This window comes from Struthio camelus, chromosome 5 (assembly GCF_040807025.1).
Source record: "Struthio camelus isolate bStrCam1 chromosome 5, bStrCam1.hap1, whole genome shotgun sequence".
NCBI lineage: Eukaryota > Metazoa > Chordata > Aves > Struthioniformes > Struthionidae > Struthio > Struthio camelus.
The window spans coordinates 26,282,727-26,305,816 of NC_090946.1; the positions used below are offsets into that span (position 1 = coordinate 26,282,727).

Genomic DNA, 23,090 nt, shown 5'->3' on the forward strand with positions numbered 1-23,090 from the left:
TAGCCGAAAGATCAGTCTGCTAATGAGACAAACGTAATTATCAAAGATGGTTCAAAATAATCCATGCAATTATTCTGCATCATTAGGGAGTTTTTCACCAGGCTCCTCCTTTATGCCGTGTCGAATATTTGCTATAGCAAATTTGTGGCCAAGGACAAAACTAGGGCGGTGTCTCTGCTTCATGCAGTTGTTCCAGTTGCAAAAATTAGTTGGAGGAAGGATCTACAGCAAGTATTGTTGAAAAACTCTGGTAAATAAATTGTTAGAGAAGGAAGTGAGGGGGAACCTGTGCAGTAGGTTCTTCGCTCTTCATGTTTCAGTTCTAAACATCTGACTAGCCATACCAGCAGCACTGGCAGCGCTTTTACTATAAAAGATCCAAAGAAGAAGCTGGTCCCAGTAACGTATGAATCCATAAGATCATCAGTACCAGAGCTGTGCTATTCAGATGATGTTTGGAAACGCTTACCGGCTGCTAGGACTATACATAATTGAGATATTCACAGGTACCGCCCCTATTGTGATCCAATTGTCTCCTTTAAAGTTTATTCTGTCAGGCTCGTTACAGGAAGCTCAGAGTTTCCACTGCTTCTCTGTTCTGTAGACATTAATATTAATGAATCACGCATTACCTTTAGAAACTTTCCGTAACCTGATCTCTTAACCTATGTCTTAATCAATATGGGAGCAGAATGTCAATGCTCAATCATTTACAAACACCACCCACACAAGGGATTGAGAAAGATTTTGAAGAGTTTGAGTATAATATTACAGCACAAATCACCTTTGGTTCACTGACGGTATTTCAAAGTATATGGACGAAAGCAGTAAACAGGGTATGCGTGCCTTGAATCTGAACGGCACAACACAAGGAACACCCCCAAGCAGGTCAGCCCAGCAAAGAGACTACAAGACGTCCTTGAAGTTTTAGGACAACAAAAGGCTCTGTGGGTTGGGATCTTACCTGAATTGAATTATTGTGTGAGGGGAACGTGATATTGGATGTTTGACTGGTTAAGAGAAGGGAGAGGCTGGGTGCCAGAAAACCAATTTTGAATGAGGATTGGTGCAGAAGAGATGTGTAAGTGAGGGAATCACAATGGGAATCAGTTGTGAATTAGGCATCTAAAAGCTCAAAGGAGTAAGAATCAAGAATCCAAAGGGGACAATAAGGCAGATTCAGCAACTAAAGCAGCAGCCAACCTCGGATATATGAAGTGAACAGTAATGGCAGTTACTAGAGCACAGCAGAAACAACAGGACTAAAATAGACAGTAAAAGAAGAATTCTGACCGCGTTATAACGCATTACATGAAAATTGGAAAAAATACTCTTAGAGTTAAGGAAATAGCAGGAAAGGATAGAAACAGGTGTTAGGAAATGGATTAAGAGTTGTGTGAGATATGCATAAGAAGGACAAGACCACAGTCTAGTCATCTCCCCGTGTTGCAGCAGTGGTTGTCAGATGTGATTACAAAGAGATTGTATACATTAGCTCCTGAAAACAGGCCTGGGCAACAAATATAGCTTGGAACTGACTAACTGCTCAGAACGGGTTGAAGCCTTTCCTATAAAACAACATGTAGCAGAGCAGTAATGGGGGAAAAAAGTAGATTTCAAGAAGCCTTTTGCCTCTGTGGGACTCCTAAAGTCTCATTGACCCAAATAAAGGTCATGGGGGAAGTGATTACAACTATGCTTAAAGGATCAGGGATTAAGCAGAAGCTACATAGTCTGTATCACCCCCAATCATCAGGATAAGTAGAGCACATGAGCAGAACTATTACAGTAGCACTGTGAAAAGTGGTAAGTAGTCATGGAAAGGATTAGGATGATAAATTACCCTTCATATTAGCTGCTTTAGGAAGCAGGCAGGGAGTAGAAACTGGAAACCAGCAAGTGCAGTTAATTAGATTCTTAACTTCTTTAGAAACTCATAGAAAGGAAGATGTTTTAACATAACTGAGATGCACCAAGAGTGATTTGAGATACAGAAGAAAACAGAGTAATGGATGAAGCACAGTAAAGACAAGCAGGGGTACTGCTTCAGACATATGTACAGAGAATAGGTAACTCAGTTACGTATTTGAGACTGACATCCAGCAGCGCAATTTAAACTTTTTCAATACTTGGTTCTGATTTCTGAACTGAAGCACAAAGAAAAACAAATCTCCTGATCGTCGAAACAAAATGCAAGGCTTACATACCTGACTTTGCTTTTCATAGCTGGCAGTCATTTGCTCTCACCAAACACTTACAGAGGAAAAGAGACAGAGAAACAACATACACTTTGAAAATCAAAAACATACAGTTAGTAGATACACTGATGTTGAGAGTGTTTTGAAAACCTAGATGTGCCCTGCAAACTTATGCTACTGCTGACTGTGTGACAACAGCCTCCTGAGACCATCCTACCTGACCTTACTTCCATTGAAATCAATTACCAACTTCAATTTTACTTAACTGGAAGAGAATCAGAGCCGTAATTTCTTCTGATGCTTAAGTGGCCTCTGGAAAACTACAAAATTATAAGGACATCACTGAAAACCATATTCTTGCTAAGCCAAGGTGGTGGTTTTTTTTTTTTTTGAAAAGACTATCCGTAAAACACATCTATCTTGAAGTATATTGAAATTTGTCTCCTTTTCATGAGTTTAACTTTATTTTATTTACTACTCTGAACATTCTTAGTACTTTGTGAGCAGAACTAGAGGCGGTGGAAATACAGACTACTACTTTAAAACTAGGAAGAATAAAGAGCTATCTGTTTTTATTCAAGTTCATTGAAGACAATGCTGTGTCTACGATTTATTCAAGTAAGCTAGATAAATGCCTGTTTCTTAGTATTTATTACCTAAAGTAACTCTGATGGACAAGAAAATTTCCTTATATGAAGGAAATGATGGTACCTCAAATACATAGCGCCATCTCTGTAGTGTGGACCCTTTTTCTACTTTGTATATGGATTGCCTGTCTCATCATATATTTATTTTAGCAAAACACTGCAAGGCATTTGCATCATGAGAAAGTACACCTTTTTTCCACATACAGAACCAGTGTATATTCCATCTTCAGAGAAATCTATGGAAAAAAAAAATTATGATTGGCATTCTACAACTTAAACGAGCTGTTGGTACATATTCAGCTTATCACCAGGTGATGTACACCGCCTGTACAGTAAGCAAGCAAGGGTCAAGCCCATTATCCTCATAATGAAAAGAGCTGGTTCCTTCTCGAGACATAGGCCCCTGTGTCCACAAGCCTATCTTCTCTGCAGCAAATGAAAACCCAGAAACTGTTAAAGAAATCAAGTGTGTTTTCTGATGCATTGCAAGACTTTAATCTACATTTTGCTGAAGCAGTGAACTGACTGAGCAACAAATCCATTTCTTCAGGAGAGCAGTGCAGAAAATGCGAAGACCGCTGCTGTTCAGATAGCAAAGATACTTAATGCATATCTAATGAAGCAGAAAAGACTGAAAAAGTAAGTATCTAATTATAATAACAAAAGGAACAGTCCACCCAATTGTTGGCTGAATTTTATATTTCAATCCTTTCATAAATCTCTTCCAAAAAAAAAAAAAAGTCAAGAAAGAGAAGTAGAAAGACACTAAGAATCAATTGAACAGTCAATTTACACAAAGACCAATTCCTTTCTAAGTGATTTTTTCCTTCTATTATTTCTAAAAAACTACAATAATATATGCAGCTGCCCCTTTAAGGAAACAAATTGAAATTAATTCTGTAGTGATTCATATGAACAAAGAATCAAGATAAACACCATGTTCACCTTCTGATACTCTTATTTAATACCTTACTCTTGGAGTGTTTCCAGTTAATGTATTTAAATCCACAAGAGAAGTTAAATACTTTTCAAGCAAGGATAGTAGAATCTGACACTTTAATTCAGCCATTTGCCTTTCATACTGAAATACAGCTGTGCTTGAAATTTTAACTATAAAATGTGTTATGCAGAGCTGTTCTAGATTTTCATGGGCATGCAGCAAATATTGAACTCAGCATGCTAGAAAAATTCTGCTTAGGCAGAAAATCTTATGCAAAATGGCACACACAATATAGCTTCTTAAATTTAACTGTTTGTTTATCTATATGCCCTGATAGAAGTATATAGTCTTTAAATACCTGATCCAATTATATTAGGAAGTAGGAATGACCAGTGAGACCTGCCATCTTTATGACTAATTTAAATTAGATTTTGTAACATCTAAGAATTGCCAAAGGGTAGTAGGCTTGAGTCTATATGTTGCTAATTTAAAATCCTTCCTGAGCGTATACTCATTCTCAGCAAGGGGGGATCTTGCCAAAGTATTCTAACTGCACGCTTTGTTAAATCATCTTAGTCACTGGTCACATACTGGATCAGTCCATGGTTATTAAAATTAAAAGGGAATCAAAGTGCATTAATCAGCTTTTTCAATATCTCACTTTCTCATTCCTGGAACCAATCTGTCCCTCACTTTTGCTGATGTGAAATGAAACTACCATTATACTACAGTGAACAACATGTATGAGTATGAGATCAGGCCCAGTGATGCCCTAGTTTGAATACAGAGACAAAATCACTTTATCTCTGTAATTTTAAGAAACAGTAAGACATTTTGATCCATAAATAAAATATGCAACTTAAAAAGCTATTCTATTTGTTTTCTAAGGCATACTACATTAATACCTTCAATTCCTGTCATAATAATCACTTCCTTAATATTACTTACCAGGCACTGAGAAAGCTTAATTTCAGTTCATGTGATTACAAAATACTGATTTAGAACATTAAACAGTCAAAAATACGAAAACACTTCTGAAGTCATCAACAGTGACTCTGATTTATGTTTTGAAAGAAAATCAAATTATGACTATCGTGATTATTTCTATTCCTTTCCTCTCTTTGTTTCTCCTCAAAAATTGATAATGGCATTGAAGTCAAATTAAATATCTCCTTATAAAACAAACCAGAGTGCTACTGACAGCTGCTGCAGAATGACAAACCTTTTACAGCTGTTGGGCTCCTAAATTAACAATGATTTTTCACTTACAAACAGCAAACAACAAGAAAATGATGGTGTGTCTATTTTTTCGGCTACTTGGGATATATGAAAATACAGACTCCACTAGAGACTGAGCCAGAAATAAATCAGAGTTTACTCTTAATTTATCTCCCCACTTACTCAGAGCAAAATTCAGACAAAAATCAAAGCTTAGTGCCAGACAGTTCAGAGAACCTTCCTTCTTAGATGTCTTAATCCTTTTGGTTTTTTCCTCAAAGGTATGTAAATACATATAATAAAGTTCTGAGGATTTATCCTTCTCCCATACACATTATTGTAAATAAAAATACCACTGAATAAAAAACATTTTCTTCATTTTTCATATTTATATGGCCTTTTAAGGACTTGGAAATATACTGATATATCAAACCAGCAAATTTTCAAAGTTTGATTAAAAATACTTATTACTAATTTCATCAGAATTAGATAGCATGGATTTTTAGACTGTAATGTTAAAATGTTTAGAATAGGCTTGCTTTTTCATATGGCTGGAACTCAGTTGGAACCCACAGAATAGTTTAAAGTTCAGGTCATGCATATTTCAATGTTTTCATTAGTAACTTGAATAATGGAGAGCGAAAATTACTGACTGCAGTCACCATCGAGTTAAGTGTAAGCAAGGTTGATTAAAATGCAAAACAGTTCACAAATTTGAGGAACCCTGAAAAAAACAGTAATTGAATAACATTAAATACAAAGTTCTAGTTTTAGATAAGAATAATTGCACAAAGACAGAGAGGAGTAGGCCACTGAGACAGAAGGATTCAACAGCAGGATGAGGGAAAGTAGATGGATCAAAAGTTGAACACAAGTAAACGTTATTCTCCCATGGAAAAACCAGCAGACGCTCCAATGCAAGTACTTTCTCTAAGACCACGTGGTGTTATTCTTTTGTCATACGTAAGGCACCTGTAGGATCACGATGCCTAATTTTGGGTACTACAGTTATTTGGAGAAAGTTCAGAAGAGACTAACGAGAACAATCAGATATCTAGAAAACGTGCTCTAGGGAAAACACGATTGAAGGAGATGGGACTGAGTAATCTAGAGAAAAGAAGACTGAAGGAAGACGTGGGGTGAAAAGAGGGTTAATGAGGTAAAGTATAGTACTGGAGATTAAGGGGCACCAGAGGAATCATTTTAGTAAAACAGCAACGAGAGGTAAGCACTGATATTGGTTCCTTATGGGGACTGTCATGCCTCCATTAGTAGATATTTGGAAGAACAGCGATGGACAAGTGTTGGCAAGGGGTAACTCAAGCAAAGTTCCTCCTGTTGCCAGACAGCAGAAGAATTAGGTATTTCACTGAAGGTCCTTCCATCATCATTGTCTATAGCTTCTCTATTTACCCTGAATTTTTGGATCAGAAAGTGGAATTAATAGCAAGCACTACCTGACTTGCTACTTCATACAATTTTTGTTAAGTGCATGATTTTAACACACACTTCAATGAACAGCCTCATTTGTGAGCATGCAGAAGCAGCAAGAAAGTCTGTATCTGTAAGTGTCAGGAAATAAAAATAACAGTTTTGAATCACGGATATATCGTTGATAAGAACCAACCATGAACCCATCTGACCTCTGATCAGTTCTGTGTTTGAGTTTGTAATCAATTTCCAATCTTCATGATTACTCTTAATCATAACGTTTCCTCAGAAAGTCTCTAGAAAACGCAATGACAATCAAAAAGAGAACTGTTACCAGTATCTTATCACAAAGAATGCTGTAGTTTCCTTCAATTCCACTGCACTTTATAGGATAGAATAATTTTTTAAGAGTCACTTCTGTTATACAAGCATTTGTGCTAAATAATAACCATATGGAGTCATGAGAGTAACTGCATATGTTACTCCCATCTTCCACAAAACGTGCCATAGCACTGAATTTTTTAATATGAAATCTTCACATACACATTTTCAAAGCACAGTCTGAAGCAGTTAAAAATATTATCGTCCATAATGACGCCATAGTCATAATTCTCCTACCACTAGAGGAAGGGCCAGCACCTTTTCCTAACTCTTTCCCATTAGTGCGGGGAGCGCGCTGCCAGCCCTGCCCTGCTTCTGTTCTGCTCCCTGGCCATTGCTCACACTCTGCCGACCTCTCTCAGAATAAAGACTGGGAGGTACTGGGAAAAGCAGGCCAGGCATCTTTTCAGAAATGTGGGTTCACAAACCCACCTTGATTCAATTGCAAGCATCCTCGTTAGTTGGAGATATTAATATCTTGCCTCAAACTGGGCACAGATGAATAAATTATGCACCCAAAATAGCATCACAGATTTCTGGCTGCAAGGTGCCCATCTGCTTTTGCACCCCAATCAAAAGAAGCAACCTTTAAACAACCTTTCATCCTTTCCTCTTCCTAATAGCAGGAGTAAGCACTTTCCTCATAAATACTCAAACGCATACTGGGAGCCCAGCTCCCAGTCCCAAGAATGATTAGTACCAGGGATGTAAGAATTAAAAGTCACGATATCTTATAAGCATTACAGAAAATCAGGGCATAAGCTTTATCTGCAAGTGTGTGACACGTTATGAAAACAGTTGTAGAAATGCACACAAATTTACACGGGGCAAAACTATAAATAACTTCCACCAATATAAGACAAGTGCTGGCAAATATTCCAGTTTGATCCTATAGGAAAGGTTTTTTTTTGTTTGTTTGGTTTTTTTAAATCAAAGTGTACTTTATAATATATTTACAGAAATATAAAACGAAAAAAGTACATCAAAAAATTAATTTAAGTAAGACTGAAATGCACACTGTTGCCTTATCAAAATAGAATACATTGGCTGGTCTGAAACCAACATTAAGAGTTCATTTCATGCAAAAATGTTATATCCAATATTTTTATTTCTCTTTTTCTACTGCTTTGCACTCTTCAAGAAGTAAACCCATCTTTCAGTAGTAAAACTGTTAGAACTACTGCTTTTCAACAGTATACCATTATAAACAAAACAGCATATGAATGAATGAATCTAGCCAGATTTTATGATTAATACATTAATTTTGCTGTAAAAAAGATAATTTGTAAAAGCACAAAGCTACAAGAAAGTCTATTTACAAGTACTTTCAAAATATTGTGTGCTCCACTGTGAAAATCAACAAACAATATTAAGCCTGTGAGAAAATGTAGTGGTTTGTATTCTTGTTTTAAACGTAAATGTGTTTAGCCAGTATATCCAGAGGGAAGCTACTGCAGATATTAAAATGCAAATACACATTTTTACAATCTAATATTAGAGCGGCTATAAATACAGAAGCTATATAGCAGTACAGGAGCTTATTCTTCCTTCCTAATACAATTAGATTCTTTGTGGGTGTTTTGTGTAAAAAATGAAATACAGGGCTGCAAGTTGCAGCTACAGTGCAAGTATAAAATTTTTTTTAATAAATCAAAAAAGACAAAAAAAGTGGACCAAGAAAACAACACTTCTTTTTAAGTCATTAGAATAAGAAGATACTACCGTATCATCTTTTTTGTTTGTATACCTTGCAGTGTTTTACAAAGTATCATGCACCCTAGTTTGTACTTGAGAATACTACAGCACTGAAGCACGAGTTCAGTTGTACAGGATAACCCAGTGTGAAAGACAGGAATGGATCAAAACCTACTCATTTTCGATTCATGTTCCTATCCATTTAATACTGTGCACATTTACATTACATTAACTCCTAAAAGTGAAGAAAGGGGAAAAATAAAACAGCAGGTCAGGAGAACTGTGTATGAAAATTAGTAAATCTTCTCTACGTTAAAGTAGTAATTGCTCTAAGAAATGCTACTATGTATAGCGATATCGTAGATTGACATCATAATTGTGCAGAAATACATGGAATGACTACACAAAATATTTTAAGCCACACAAAGAACTATTAAGCCATACTGATATTACCTGTATGCAAAAATGAAGTTCACAAGTTACTAAATTTGTGAAGTGTCGTAGTTAACTGGAAGATTATAGTTTTTATTTTTGTTTTTTAAACTGTTAGTACATGAATTCTGGTCAGTTCTCTATATGCAGAAGACCCATTAATTCTACTGGGAGATTCAGTACAGCTATTTACATTATGAGGCCCATTATCTTCTGTTGTTCCATGAACGGCATACGATTATTACTGAGACCTTTTGCTAGGCAAGGAAGGTAGGCTGTGCTCTGGTTTCCCTTGGCCACTGTATTTCTTCATAACAGAAAGCTTTCAGGAAATCCTTTATAACTGTGCTCAACCACTCCAATACTTTCTAAAAGTTTTGAATTTTTATTTAAAGTATTGTAATAAGCAGTCAGGTCAAACAGTGGGGATGTAAGTATCTGGATAGTAACGCAGGAAGACTGAACAGGTAAGCAGGAAAGACTGCGTTACTACTTAATATCCAAGCCATACAAGCTGAAGTTACTTTTTTGTTTTTTAACACTTTGAACAGTTGGAAGGAACAATTTTGTTCAACTTTTGTTCAAAACTTACTTTTGTGTCAGAGAATCATAATATCAACATTTTTAATGCGAGAGTGTAATTCTGAAATACATTTAATTCTGACCATTTCAGTTTGACGTTTCTGACAAAGAGTCATTGTGTTGGTCCTGTGTTAATTCATCAACCAAAAAGCTGCTCTTGCGCTTTATGGGTTTTGCTATCCACATGCCTCATGCTCCATTTCTCTCCCAAGAACTCTCTGGTTGGATCCCATCATAAGTTTTGAGTGTAGGGAAGAGATCTAGGTGCACATCAAGTCAGATTCAGTAGGTATATAAATTTATGAACTCAAATCAGGGTGGATTTTTGTGGCATTTGGTTCCTTTGCATTTGGTTCCTCTGTTAGACTTTTTGACAACACATCTCAAAGTAGTGTTTGCTCAGAGTGAGATGTCAAGCAACCTGAATGAATATTAAGCTTGAACTTACAAGAAATCAAGAAGTTCACTTTGAAAAAGCTCTGTCTTGAGTTCATACACCTTCAGTGATTTCAAGGCTCAAGTAAGAGGATTACCAGAACATATATGAAGTCTGAAAACTGAATATTATATCCAAAGCACCAACCCACACACTAGCACTGAACTTGCTCTTGGAGCTATGATAGCTTTGCTACAACGGCACAGGTACCTGTAAGATTTTTTCAATACGTATACTGATATACCAAATCGACCACAGTTTATATTGGGAAGAACGTGAAGGCTCTTTAAAATTCCTCAACTCTCTGGTTGCTATATGCAACCAAAAAGCAATGTAATTTAAATCAAAAGATTACATATGCAAATAAAACAAAAAATTCAAACTTTTTCTCAAAAAGGATAAAACATTCCTCTAGATAAAGGTAAAAAAAATTTTCCCACAAACAAACAGTAGAGAGATTATGAGAAATACAGTGGATTTACTAACAATATTTACAGATACTAGATTTAAATTTGTCAGTTGTTTAAGCATCATATGTATAGTAGAAATAAATAACTCAAGAACCTATAAACGTTAAATGTATCACAGAAATCACATTCGCTGCCTAAGAACTCAATTATTTCACGAACCAATCAGAGCACTGTGGCTTCTTTTCTAAATGGTAAATTGAATATAACTTATCTGCATGTGGCCAGTATTTACCACATTAACAATTAATTAGACTCAGTGAAAATCATCAAATGCTGAAGAAGTGAAAGACAATTACCATCTAGCAATACTTGACTCTTCATGAGATCTACAACTGAGAGATTTAATCAACTTAGATGCTAAAAGGATTTTCCCTACCATGAAATTTTAATAGGTAACAATTTAAGACGACTTACAAAATTTTCTTCATTCTTCTTTTATGTTACAGACTTCTAAAGATACTTGCGGAAAACTACTTTGTTCCGTATTTTCCATCAATTACGCAGATCAGACCTTCAACTACCTGTTCAGAGATGTAGCACACGGAACTGAGCTACCATCTTGAGGAATACAACTAACTGTTCACATCTAGAAATCTGGGACTAATAGTTTTTAAAATGATTTATTCTCCACCATAGCTAAGAAAATCATAATATTTATTTATTCCCTTTTAGTCAATGGTGCTTATCATTGATTAAAATTCGTGCAACAGTGAGCTTTAAGATTTTCCTTGTGAAACCAGATAAATCTTCATTAGCTTTTTTGGTTGCAGAAGTAAATACAGTTTTGATGCCTGAGAACGCTACGTCTTCTCTTATTCAATTTGGAATAGTTGAAAATCTTACTCTGAAAAACTACAACATTAAGCTATAATACAATGTTAACTTACAACTACAGGAAAAGTCTTCATATAGGGCTGACTGTGTGGGAGAAAATCTCTCAATATTAGTTGTGAGATATTTCAATCCAAAAATATAAACGTGTGCTGTTCTACTTCTGCTGAAAGACTAAACCAAGCAGCGCAAGTCTGTATGTGGGGAAAAAACAAGAAAAGAAAAAGTCTTCAGACTCATTTATACAGAAAAATAAAAGTAGGTTGTCCAAGTCAAGGTTCAATCCCCTGAAAACACTGCTTCCACGCAACGATATAAATACTACAAAGATCACTTCTTCCGACTGATGTGGCCATCATTACCCCCTAAAGAGGCACTCAACTTTTCATTTTCTTTAACATAAGGAGATAAAGGATTTTGAGAATAGGATCCTAGGCCCCAGGGGCTCCAGAAGGTTCTCTGCAATGCAGGGGGGGGGGGGGGGGGAGCCGATTAGATCTAGGCTGACCACTGCCCAACTGCCTATTATAAAATGACTATTTTTTATATAAATCTCACACAGAAAAATAATTCGTATCTCTCAATAAAGTTTTAATGGTATGTTTTTAGAAGATTTTATAAACAAAAAGTATTCTGAATAACCCGAAAATATAATAAGTAAGGTTTAGAACATAAATATTTATCAGAAAATAAAGGAAGTGACCTGCTCCTCCCATATTACCGTAAGACACCCCAGTGTCCAATCAAACACAAGAAACAAGGGAAAGTAAATAGGGATAGAAGGAAGAAATGTTGTGCCATGGACAAGAAGAGAAGTAGACCACACCCAGCATGGCGGCTCAGGATGGGGCAAACGGATGTCTTTAACCACAGAAGCAAGAAAGATGTTATAGGCACTTTTTCCTCATCATGCCAGCTTTTGGGTAGCTTCTGAAGCTAGCACTGATGCCCAGGCAGCTAAAAGGATTTTTACTGCTAAGAAAGATCTTAGTGTATTCTGTTGATTTACCTTTCCTTAATAACTTTGTTCCACACAGTACCGCTTTGTACTCAAGTACCAATGCTGTGAGAGGAGGCTGACTACGCAATCCGACAGCCAACGATGCAATTCCATTCCCACTAGATGATCCTTAAAATCAAGGTGCTTAAAATCATCTTACAGTGACCGAGGGCACCCAAAAAGTAATATGATATTTCTCCCTTGATCTGCATAAATCAGTTTAGCAGTTGATTATGTTGGAGCCTGTGAACCTTCCGGCAAGCGGATTTAGTCACCTAGAGTTCCTGGCATACATCAGGCAAGTGGAAAGAGTGCCTTAAAACCTGAAGGTCTCTCAAACAGTTTGCAATATTTAAGCACGAAAGTCTTCTGTCTTGCGTCTTCAGTGAGACTGCAGCGTAGGTTTATGCTTGGCCAAAGAGAGGCTCAGCTAGTACTGTTTGTATTCCCAAAGTCCATTCAATAAACTGACAGCTATGCATTTCAATAAAGAGTCTGGAAAGATTCAATGCTGTAGGCTATTTCATAGTAATCACTGACTGGGAATGAAGAGAGTGGATGAACTATTCCTGACTAAGCAATTATTGTGCGACATCATCTTAATTTATCTTTTTTTTCTTTTGGGGTGAGGGGAAGGTAATTCTAAGCTTTAACATAGAAAGACATGTTTCAAAAAGCAAAGTAGCATTCACAGGAAATCAAATTCAAATGAATGTTCATTTCTCCTGAACTTTATATGCTGCAGTTACCCAGAAAGCTGGCATTAAGCACATATTTGCTCATGCCAAAAGACATCAGCATTCCTTGCTCAACCTCAGAACTACACATTACTATTTTCCTGTGTCTTTTTAGGCTTTTCACAGCCAAACTGATCATGTGCACTGTGCTTAGAAAGCCTTAAGACGACATCTAGCCAAATGTGGTCTACCAAGCATTTCTATCAAAGGTATGAGACTTCACTAACTAAGAAAAAAAATCCTCCAAAACTTAAGTACTAGTCCAGCAAAACATTCTAGAAGCCTCTATACTTACGCTGAATTTATAATTGTTAAAGAACACCACCATTTGGCACATAGAACAGCAATAACTTTTGAAAGCTGTATTTAACTCGTGACTATATTTAACTTTTCTATAAATTGACGGCAGTAGACCAGGAGGTTGTGAAAAGGAAGTTTTACCCTTCCGATTCAGAACTGGGTGTAAAACAGTCATTCTGTTTCGGAAAGTCTAACAGCAAGCGATCAGAGAGTCTCCAAGAATTGAAACAGACATGCATTGTAATAAAAGTTATTTGCGCTCCATCACATGCAGAGAAAATAAAAATACAGAGGTCTTTCGCTTCCTTTAAGTTCAGGTTTTCAGAATTTTCCCATGATGGCTTTGAACATAACTATTTAGAGGAGTAGCTGCTTTTAAGGTGTTGGCTTTTTGTTTTTATTGTATCATTGAAGCTCTCACAAATGACAGAATAACTGTGAAAGCTGTGTCCAGCATTTGTATGCCATTCTGTGGGAGGTGACCATGAAGAAGGTTTATAAAGAAGGCGTACTGTAAAGCCTGTAATTCAGATATGGTCAAAGCTTTGCATTCAAAAAGAAAAATGTAAAGGTTCTTAAGCCAAAAACACATCAGTTGCTACGCACGGTGCCCCGGAAGACTGCGCTGAATGCAACATTATGATGTTAATTCCTGGCTTTAGCAAATCATAATAATGGTGACTGTTTCATTCTTCCTTTGAATTGTTATCAGGAATAGAGCAGTCACTTTCCCTGGGAGGTCAATAAACAAACCATCAGGCACAAATCTGTATTTTTCACCTAATTTTTACTGGCAAGTACCTAACAGCTTTTTCTTTCACTTTTACCAAAACATATGCATCTAAGACACCTGCATGCCCTATAAATGGGTGGTTATAACACCAATTTTTTTCCCCTTTTCCATAAACTTCAATTTCTAAGATGTCCTTTTAGCTGCCCAAATGGATTTCGGGAACTGGTGCCAGTCAAGTAACCTAACTCTGTATTTCGGCACTTTATCATTTTGTTGGCACTGCTGATATTCAACCAGCAGCCTGAGAAGTTTATATGCTGCTGATTTAATCTGTGCGTTCTTCAAGGCAGTGACAATTTTATACTTTTGTGTGTATAACATTGTGATTGCTGCTCTGACCGTGTTGACCTTTTGAGGCTCTCCTGACCTTTCTGCAGCAGGGTGAAGTACGGTGTGAAAATGAATGAGTTGAACAACCAGCACGACTTGACCCAGCAGACAGGAGAAGAGGAAACATTTATCACAGTTTCTACAGTTAGCGGTACTTTACTACATTCCTTTGCAGAAGAAGCTCAGATAGTTCCCTGAACCACCACTGGCTACAGATGTTTAAGTTTCAGTGAGTCTTGGTTCTTTTTTTTGGTAATGAAAATTAGAGTTAAGACAGTAATGAAAAAATTCACTAAACTTTGTCGTCGCATATCATTACTGGCTTAAAGTTTAATTCTCTTAAAGTCACCTGACTACTGGTGGATTTTCTATTTAAAAGGATACATAAAACATCACCACTTTATTTCTTTACAGTAATAAAGTAATAAGTGGCTCAAGCAATAATATATTACGCAACTAAGAGTGAGACAGTCCTGAGGGCAAAAGGAAATAGCCTTACTGATATTCACAACAACTCAACAACACTGAAAGAACCTCCTTGACTGCTGAAGAAATTCTTCTGAAAATTTCAACGTATAAACTTTCATACACAACCTGTCTGGCCATCCAGCATGCAGTTTTGTTACAATTGGACATACACTTGTCTGCCTTAAACGAAAAGGCCCATAGCTGGATTCTTGGACTGCTTCAGTGCACATTAAAAAAGATTATCTTAAATCAAATTATTTTGCTGGTACCAAGAGGTAGCAATGAGAAGTGGCCTGCCAGTGATTTGAGACCACTCCACAGCCAGTGTCAGAGCTGAGACTAGATCACCCTCACAGATGTGGAAGAGGCGAGGGTTTGCCTCTGGTGCCAAGGAGCAAAGGAATAAGGAAAAGACGCATAAGGTGAGAGGAAAGCCCCTGCAGAGCTGTCTGCTGGTTGCACCTTTGCAGCCTGTTAAGAAATCAGTTGTGATTTTAACATTACATTCTCCTGAACTGGACTGAACTACCTTCAGCACAACCTTTGTGACAGTATCTCTTTAAAAGCCTAGAGCAGTTCAGTATCTCCAAAGGTATTCCCAAGACTGATAAGCCTCTTTAAAATTCTCTGGTCTACTGCAGGGCACATCTTAGCAACCGCAAATGCTTATCCCTGACATAAATTCCAAGCAAGCAAAAAAATCCCATTGTCCATGAGCATTTGACCCATCTGTCCTATTAAATAGGACAAGCAAAAATCTTAAGACATGGAACAGTGCTTCCCTGGCAGAAACAGATCCTCTTTCTTCTGATATGCTTCATAGTAAGAATTGCCTTAAGGAGTTCACAGATAACTGAGCGGCACAATGCACCTACATAGTTTTTTTGTCTTTGTCTGCTGTTCAAACAGCACGAAAACACATGCAACAGAGTGCAGAAATAACGGGAAAACATCAGTAAAAGTTCAGCAGCTCTAAATAAAGAAAGCAGGCACCTCTAACAGTTACATCTGTTTTTACTGATAACAGTCCCTTTAGAAAATCCTGACTCTACAGAATATCTCTACTGTTTCTAAGACCATGTTTTTCACCCAGCTCTCAACCAGATGGATGCATTTTTGATCCCAGAAGTTCTTAAGTTTTAGATTTTCAGAGGAAATGAATGCCTGAGAGTCCACCAAGTTCACCTAGGGTCATGAATAGTAACTAAAAACTTTAAGTAACTTTTGAACACTTTGGCTTTAAGTTGCTGATGTTTAACTGCGCAAGTAGAACTATCTTTGCTCAAATGTGTTAAAGGTGAAGAAAACATCTAAGAACTCCCATAGTTCTTATAATAAATATTAGATTTATTATTAACCAAATTTGACTTTAACTGTATGCTTAATAAGCATAAAGATACTTACTTCAGAATAACACAGCCTGTACCAGTAGGAGGGGCTGTCCAAAAAACTTGAATGCGTGTCCTTCTTCTAGGTGTACTCTCAGTAACAGCAACAGGACAATTACTCATGAACTGTGTTTCTTCTTCATCTATAATCTAAGGAAACAGAAAGAGAAGAAAGTGAAAAGATAAGCACATACATAGCCAGTGGCTCTAGAATGTTTCTTTTCTGTTCAGGTTTTCTTTCAGTTGGATTATTTACAATGCTTTCTTTTTAGCTCAATAGTGTTTAGCAAATTACTATATAACATGCAGGCAGCCTACTAAAAGGAAAACAAAACCCTGAGATAAACACAGAAAAATGTTTCAGTTCTATGTTAATGGAAGCGGCCGCAAAAAAACCTTGCTTGCAGATCCCGATTGTTGGAGTTTCATGTAAATATTTATGGACTGAGAATAACAGAAGATGCATAATTTCCATTTTTTGTATTATAGCAAACTCGTTTGGACAGGTGGAACATGTTAGAGAGGAAGGGTTTTCAATTTGTTTGCTGTTTTTTAAAAACTAACCTTTGTTTAAACAACAGTGCTATTTTCTAGGTATCATGCCTGTCAAGGCAGGTAAGATGTAAATCGCATTCATCTATAATTCGGAGACTATTATTTAGTTCTTTTTGCACACATTTTTACTTTACATGATTGATTTCTGGTTAACCGAAAGGTTTTAGTCGTGTAAGCTGACATGATATAAAACATTTATGTCACCACTTCTGGCGAGGAGATGCTTAGTAAGTAGTAGGCACTATAAAACCAGAGGTCTTGATGTGGAACAGGTGTTGCTCAAAGGACTTGACTCAAAAGTGACTTTCCCACGACATATGTACTTCATGGATTTTACTTTAAGCCTTCTGTTCATCAAACCTTAAAAAAAAATCATCAGAAGCTATAAAGTTTTAGTTGGAAACAGGCAATTGCTGTGATACTGCACAGTTTCTCTTCAGAATTATTCAGCGGTCCACATCGATTTCATGAAGCCGCAACTCAACTTACACTGGGTCTAGATTCAGGCAGTTAGTTGTGAACCTTACCGTTTTGAGAAGCAACCTATGATTCATTATCAATTTGTAACAAGACCCAACTCAGAGAACTTTTTCAGAATTCAGTTTTTAATTACCCACTTTTGCCAGATTATATTGACAAAAGGTTATTTTTTGCAATAAATATAAAACTTTAATTAAGCAAGTATTTTGATACAAAATACTATTTTATGTTCTGAAAAAGAGCCAATATCTATAGATTGACAAGATTTTTGTTAGCAAGCAGGCATCCACGTTGTCTCACATAACGATACTGCCAGCGTTCCCAAACATTTCTAGGTGAGCCAACAGACTGACTTCTGGTTTTCCATGGCATGGAAAACCATTGACCCACGTGAATGATGAGAAGCTCTATTTCAGCTGGTCAGTAGGATAATGGTTAATGAATTTTCAATCTAAAGCCATCAGTACTCTTCAACGTTTTCATCACTTTGTAGAATCTACGTAGCTAAACCCAATGTGTGCAGCCACTGTTTTGCTGGATTTTAATAAATGCAAAGTATTTGGAAGCATGAGAGGTAGCGCAGGTTGAAATTAGCACTGAATTGTTTCTACTTCCACTTTATACAAATGAATGCATTTAACTCGAGCACCAAGAAGTCCCTAATCTGCAATCCTTTCTTGGACATCAACTGTATTTATTCTGTCTACCTTATTCCTCCAACAGGAAAAAGGAGAAATAATATTATTCACTTATCTCTCAGAAAGGTTGTCTCAATTATTCAGTATCATATCAAGTGACCTTTTATTCATATCCCATAGTAATTCATTCTCAGTCAAATCCCAATTTTAGTGGGAGCTTTCAGTGAAGACTGTGATTTTATGTCCACCTTATACAATATAAAATACTACTGCAAATTATATATGACTACAGAATAATTCAGATTGAAAGGGATCTTAGGAGATCATCTAAAAATTCTTAGAAAGGGCAGCTTCTCTGGAAAAATGCAAATACTGCAAATTACTGAACCAATTACACCAGTTCCATATTCAATTGTCAGATGCAAACTGCTGCTGTAGTATCATATCTCATGTGCTTAGATAAAAGCTTTAAAAATATGGTCAATTCATGTCAGGGAAGATTATGTAATTACAGGTAAGTGTAAATAAGACTGACCAGACAAAAGCTATTCAAGAATGATGAAAGAGCCTTTCAAATACGTTGCTTGTTCCAAATCGAGTTTAGCTCATGTCTGAGATGCTTCATCAATAAATGTTTCTTCAGAAGCCCAACTGAAACGATCCTGTATTCTTAGAGCTACTATTTTCAGCTAATAAGGATTCAGCTACTTTCATATCCTTAGATATCACTGCTCCAGCAATCATCACTGTAGAGCCACCTTTGATATATTTGCACTAGGTAAGTTCTCATCTCCAGCTGAGTCAATCCTGCATTTTCCTCCATCAATGAACTGAATTATTGGGGGGGGGAGGGGGGAGTAGATCCAATAACTAATACCTAAGGAATGAGTTCTGAGCAACTATGAGTAGTTATTGCAACTAGAATTTATGGCTACTGCAAAAACTGAACCTGAAATATCCATAGGCAATCTACACAGTTGTTAGGTTAGAGAACATCCATGCCTTTTTCTGCTAGCAACAAACGAACACACCAACACAGACATATTTTGTACCTCTGTAGCCTATGAAACTAGCAAGTTATGAATTTTCCCAGGGAATATAGATGCCCATAATGAAATAATTTGAAAGCTGTGGTTGCATTTTAGAATATAGATCCTGGAAGAATGTGACTGAACCTCAAAGCTACATCACAATTTCCTGCATCAGGCACCATCAAAGCAAGAAGATGCACTGCATAAATATCTATCGGGAAAACTTGATCATAAAAGAATAAGGTCCTCTAGAGAAGAGTTCCTCTAAAGAAAAAATGAAATAACTTTCTTAAGAAAGACTCCTTATGTTGACAGAATACAGTAAAGAACTCCTAAACTAGTTGGAAAAACTCAAATGCTAGTTGATCCGAAAGGACTAAAAATCCATGGCATTTTAAAATATTTTATAAAGCTCAGGAAAAATATCCAGATTTTAGGAATGAGCTTAGGTAAATATAAACTCATCTCAAACCTATCTGTTAAAAATAAGTTTTTCCATGTCTACTGAGGTTTGATGCTTAAAAAGAGTTCTTGGGGATGACAAGGACAGGCTAATTACTTACACGACAAGATTCCAAATGATACAATATTTTAGTGTGGTGAATAATATTACTGCAATCACGTGTGACACAGAAGAACACAACAGTATCCTGGTCAAATTTGGAAAAAAAGATACATCGTCTCTGACAATAATACAATCCTGATTTTTCTTCTGGAATCAAGTCAGACCACATAGGCAACAAAGGAAAGAATTGGCAGGAAAAGGGAATGCAGATTAAAATGTAGAATTTGCAAAATTATAGCTTGCCAAACTCTAGGTTATCTGTAATGGGAAGCCTTACATTTTCAGGAATGGACCAGCAATTAACTATATGTTGGACAAAAATCCTAAAAACTAAAATAAATATTTGGCCAAGAAATGTGAGATCTCTAAGGGGGGATCTCAATGTGACAAATTCTTCTGAATTCACTAATGCCAGTGATATTAGTCTTAACATACTATTTAGGTTTTTTTTTTTTTTCTATTATAATATCATTGGACCAAATTTTTCCCTCAGGGAGAATAGCATAAATCCCAAATAATGCTCTCTGAGTTAATCTGGATTTGAAAAAGCATAACAGAGTAGAATTTGGCTGAACTTGTATAAATCTACAACATGGAAGTAAGATATTAAAAGGTAGAAACTACCAGCTGCAGGCTCAGTCTTACATTCTTTGCATACCCCAAACTCTGAAGCAGGTGAGGAGGAGTTTAGAGCGTTCCTGAAAAGCAGGACTGGAAAACTCCTTCGTTGTTAACAGATGAATGAACAGTTTTATCTTCTCAGAATTGGAACAGATAAGGGAATGCTCTGAGTAACAGACTTCACTGTTTCTGATTTATATAAACTATTAGTCGAATAAAGCTCAAAACCAGATAGTTGTCCTCTCCGTGGTTAAATTCATTTACAAATTTACATCAGTATAAAACAAGTCACAATGCTGACGAAAGAGTTAAGTACACCAAGAAGAAAGGAATCAATATCAAGTACAAAAGGAGGTGAAGTTATATAAATCCTCTACTGGCTTGTGTCCACTTCCTTAGCTTAAATTGCTGGCCAGGATCTTCAGTACCGTTACTTATTCTGTGGACACATCATCACTTTCCACCCACTGAAACAGCTGTGCTCTACTGGAACAATGAAATTTATAAACCCAGACAAAGTTGACAAGATAAGCATTTTCGTGGACAGTTTTTTCCTTTGGAGGAGCTAATATGGAGCCTGACTTCCAGAATTTAGCAAAACTATCCTCTCCTTGAGGAAACTATCCTATTACAAAAAGAATTTTGCATCTGCATCATATTTGGTCTTCAGAGTTTAACCTAGAACAAAGTTTATTATATGGAAGGAAAAACCAATGATGCGTTAAGGATGTTACAAATCCATCTTGAAGATATAGCTTACTTATAACCAATTTCTTTGCACTATTTCCTTCTGAGTCTTATTCAGAATCGGAAGAATCAGAACTGGGACTTACTATGAAACATCGGTAATCACTCTTGCTGCAGACTGAGCCAAAAGCTGCGTAGCACCGCTGAGCACTGCTGTGCTCTCCGTAAGAATCACAGTCTGTAGCTCAGCGCTTGAGGGCTGGAGCTGGCTAGCGGCCAGCCACCCTGGACCACTGGAGGAAAGTGTCCAGATCTGCTCAAGAAAAGTGCAGCAGGATGACCTGCAATCTAGCACTACGTTCTGGTAACTTTCAGCACAGACTTTACCCAGATACTCTAATATCCTGTAATTGAAAATCAAATTCAGCTCTATACTCATTACCCGAGTGCAGCTGTGATTCAAACAAAGATGAAACACAATTAGATAAGATGCCAGCAAGTGCTGTGAAAAGCAGTACCATCACAAGGGGTTGATACAGGCCTATCCACCTGCCTCACTGTCTGTCCAACTGCCTATCCCTTTTTCACCCTGTTCTCAAACAAGTCTTTGCACCTTTCAACTACTTCTGAGACAGGCACAAGGTAGGTGGAGTCATGGAAAGAAAAGGACCTCCCAGGGCTATACAAGTATGATGCCAGATAGACCAATCACATCAAGTGTGCAATACGTATTAGTGAAAGGAGAAGAAAAAATAAAATAGGTAGACTACCTTCCAAGACACGACACAAATTAAATATTTGTGTGTAAGACGTTCTAAGGAAAAGGATTTGAATTCTGTCCAATTGTCCTTTTCTTCTTTAAAATAAGCTTTTTGAATAGTGTGCTACCAGCAAAGGAGGCCACCTTGAATGATCAAAAGGAAAAAAGATAGTCTGTAATCTGAGAACCTTATGCACTGAAGTGTCCCAAAATTATTCATTATCAAGAATTTTGTCTATGTCATACTGTACCACATGCTGTTCTTCAGTCCAAAATAACAGGAGAGCTGTATTACACACAGCTGACATAAAAGCTGTTATAGGGCAGGTTGCAGGGTCTGTTCAAAACACAGGGGAAGAAACCCGTTCGGTTTGGCACAAATCTGAAGTACGATAAAGCACTTCACTGCCAGCTTTCACACTGAACAGCCTTCTCTGCCTGAGAGGTGGTCTATGGAAAGCTTAACCAAACAGAACATTCTTCTTTACTTAATTCAATATATATGAAAAGAGAATATGCGCATTGACACAGACAGATAACAATAACTTGACAGCACTTACTAGATGTAAAATGCTATACTGTATGTTTTTTCATACATGTTTCATTTCACTTGAGCCATTCTCAATTAACTTAATGCTGTAACATGCTGAATTAATCATTTTAAGGCTTATGCTGGAGGAATTAGCATATAAACTGTACATGGCCAATTAAGAATGCTACGGAAAAAACCTCAGAATGACTAAGAGAGGTATGAACTTAGATTGCCGTGAACTGAGACAGTTTTCACCTAAATAGTCAAAAAGAGTGGACTTATGATTCAAAAAAGAGCAGCCAAGGTTCTTTTGTTTTCCTATGTGTTTTTCTCCTTAGCTGTAACATTAACAATTGTATGAAAATAGTTAGATAAATCGATTCAAGCTACTTTACCAGACTATATTAATACTATTTTTGACAGATAATATAGTTTTTCCCAAATAAAATATTACTTCTATAATCTCTAACAAAGAAACTATATTAGGTATGGAAAACTGTCATTAATCTCATAGGTATGAATCTCATTTGATCTCATCTGTAACTTTCTTCAATAAGTACCTATTTTGTCTAAGAAAATTCCTCCTTTCTTGTTTCACGTTTGAATTCTGCAAAGCTTTAATACTTTAATACTAAGTAAAGTACTAACATCCAAGAGGGAAAGAACAAAATCTTTTTGAACAGCATTCTCTTATGAAGTCCCCTAAAAGATCCTAGTTTCTTAATGCAGCCAATGCTATCCAACAGTCCTCATCAGAGATGGTAAACTATTTTGAGGACTGAACTTGCTTTTCTCACCTTGGCACATAAAGTTTCAAAACGCGCCACTTGACTGTTGCCCAAGAGAATGCCCTGGCTTAAGCAACCAAGCGTACAAATCAGTTGCAGCAGAAGGGACATCAGCACGATGTGTAAACGGTGTACAGGAACGTCTCGTGATAGACT

The 23,090-nt window shown here is 36.7% G+C and overlaps 1 protein-coding gene across 1 annotated transcript in view; it reads right to left on the reverse strand.

Moving 5' to 3' along the window:
* Window positions 1-23,090, reverse strand: part of SPON1 (spondin 1) — a 204,618-nt gene that overhangs the window by 149,090 nt on the left and 32,438 nt on the right. The window contains exon 3 of the mRNA XM_068945201.1: window positions 16,294-16,427. Coding sequence (XP_068801302.1) covers window positions 16,294-16,427 — 134 coding nt within the window. The remainder of the gene's footprint in view (window positions 1-16,293; window positions 16,428-23,090) is intronic.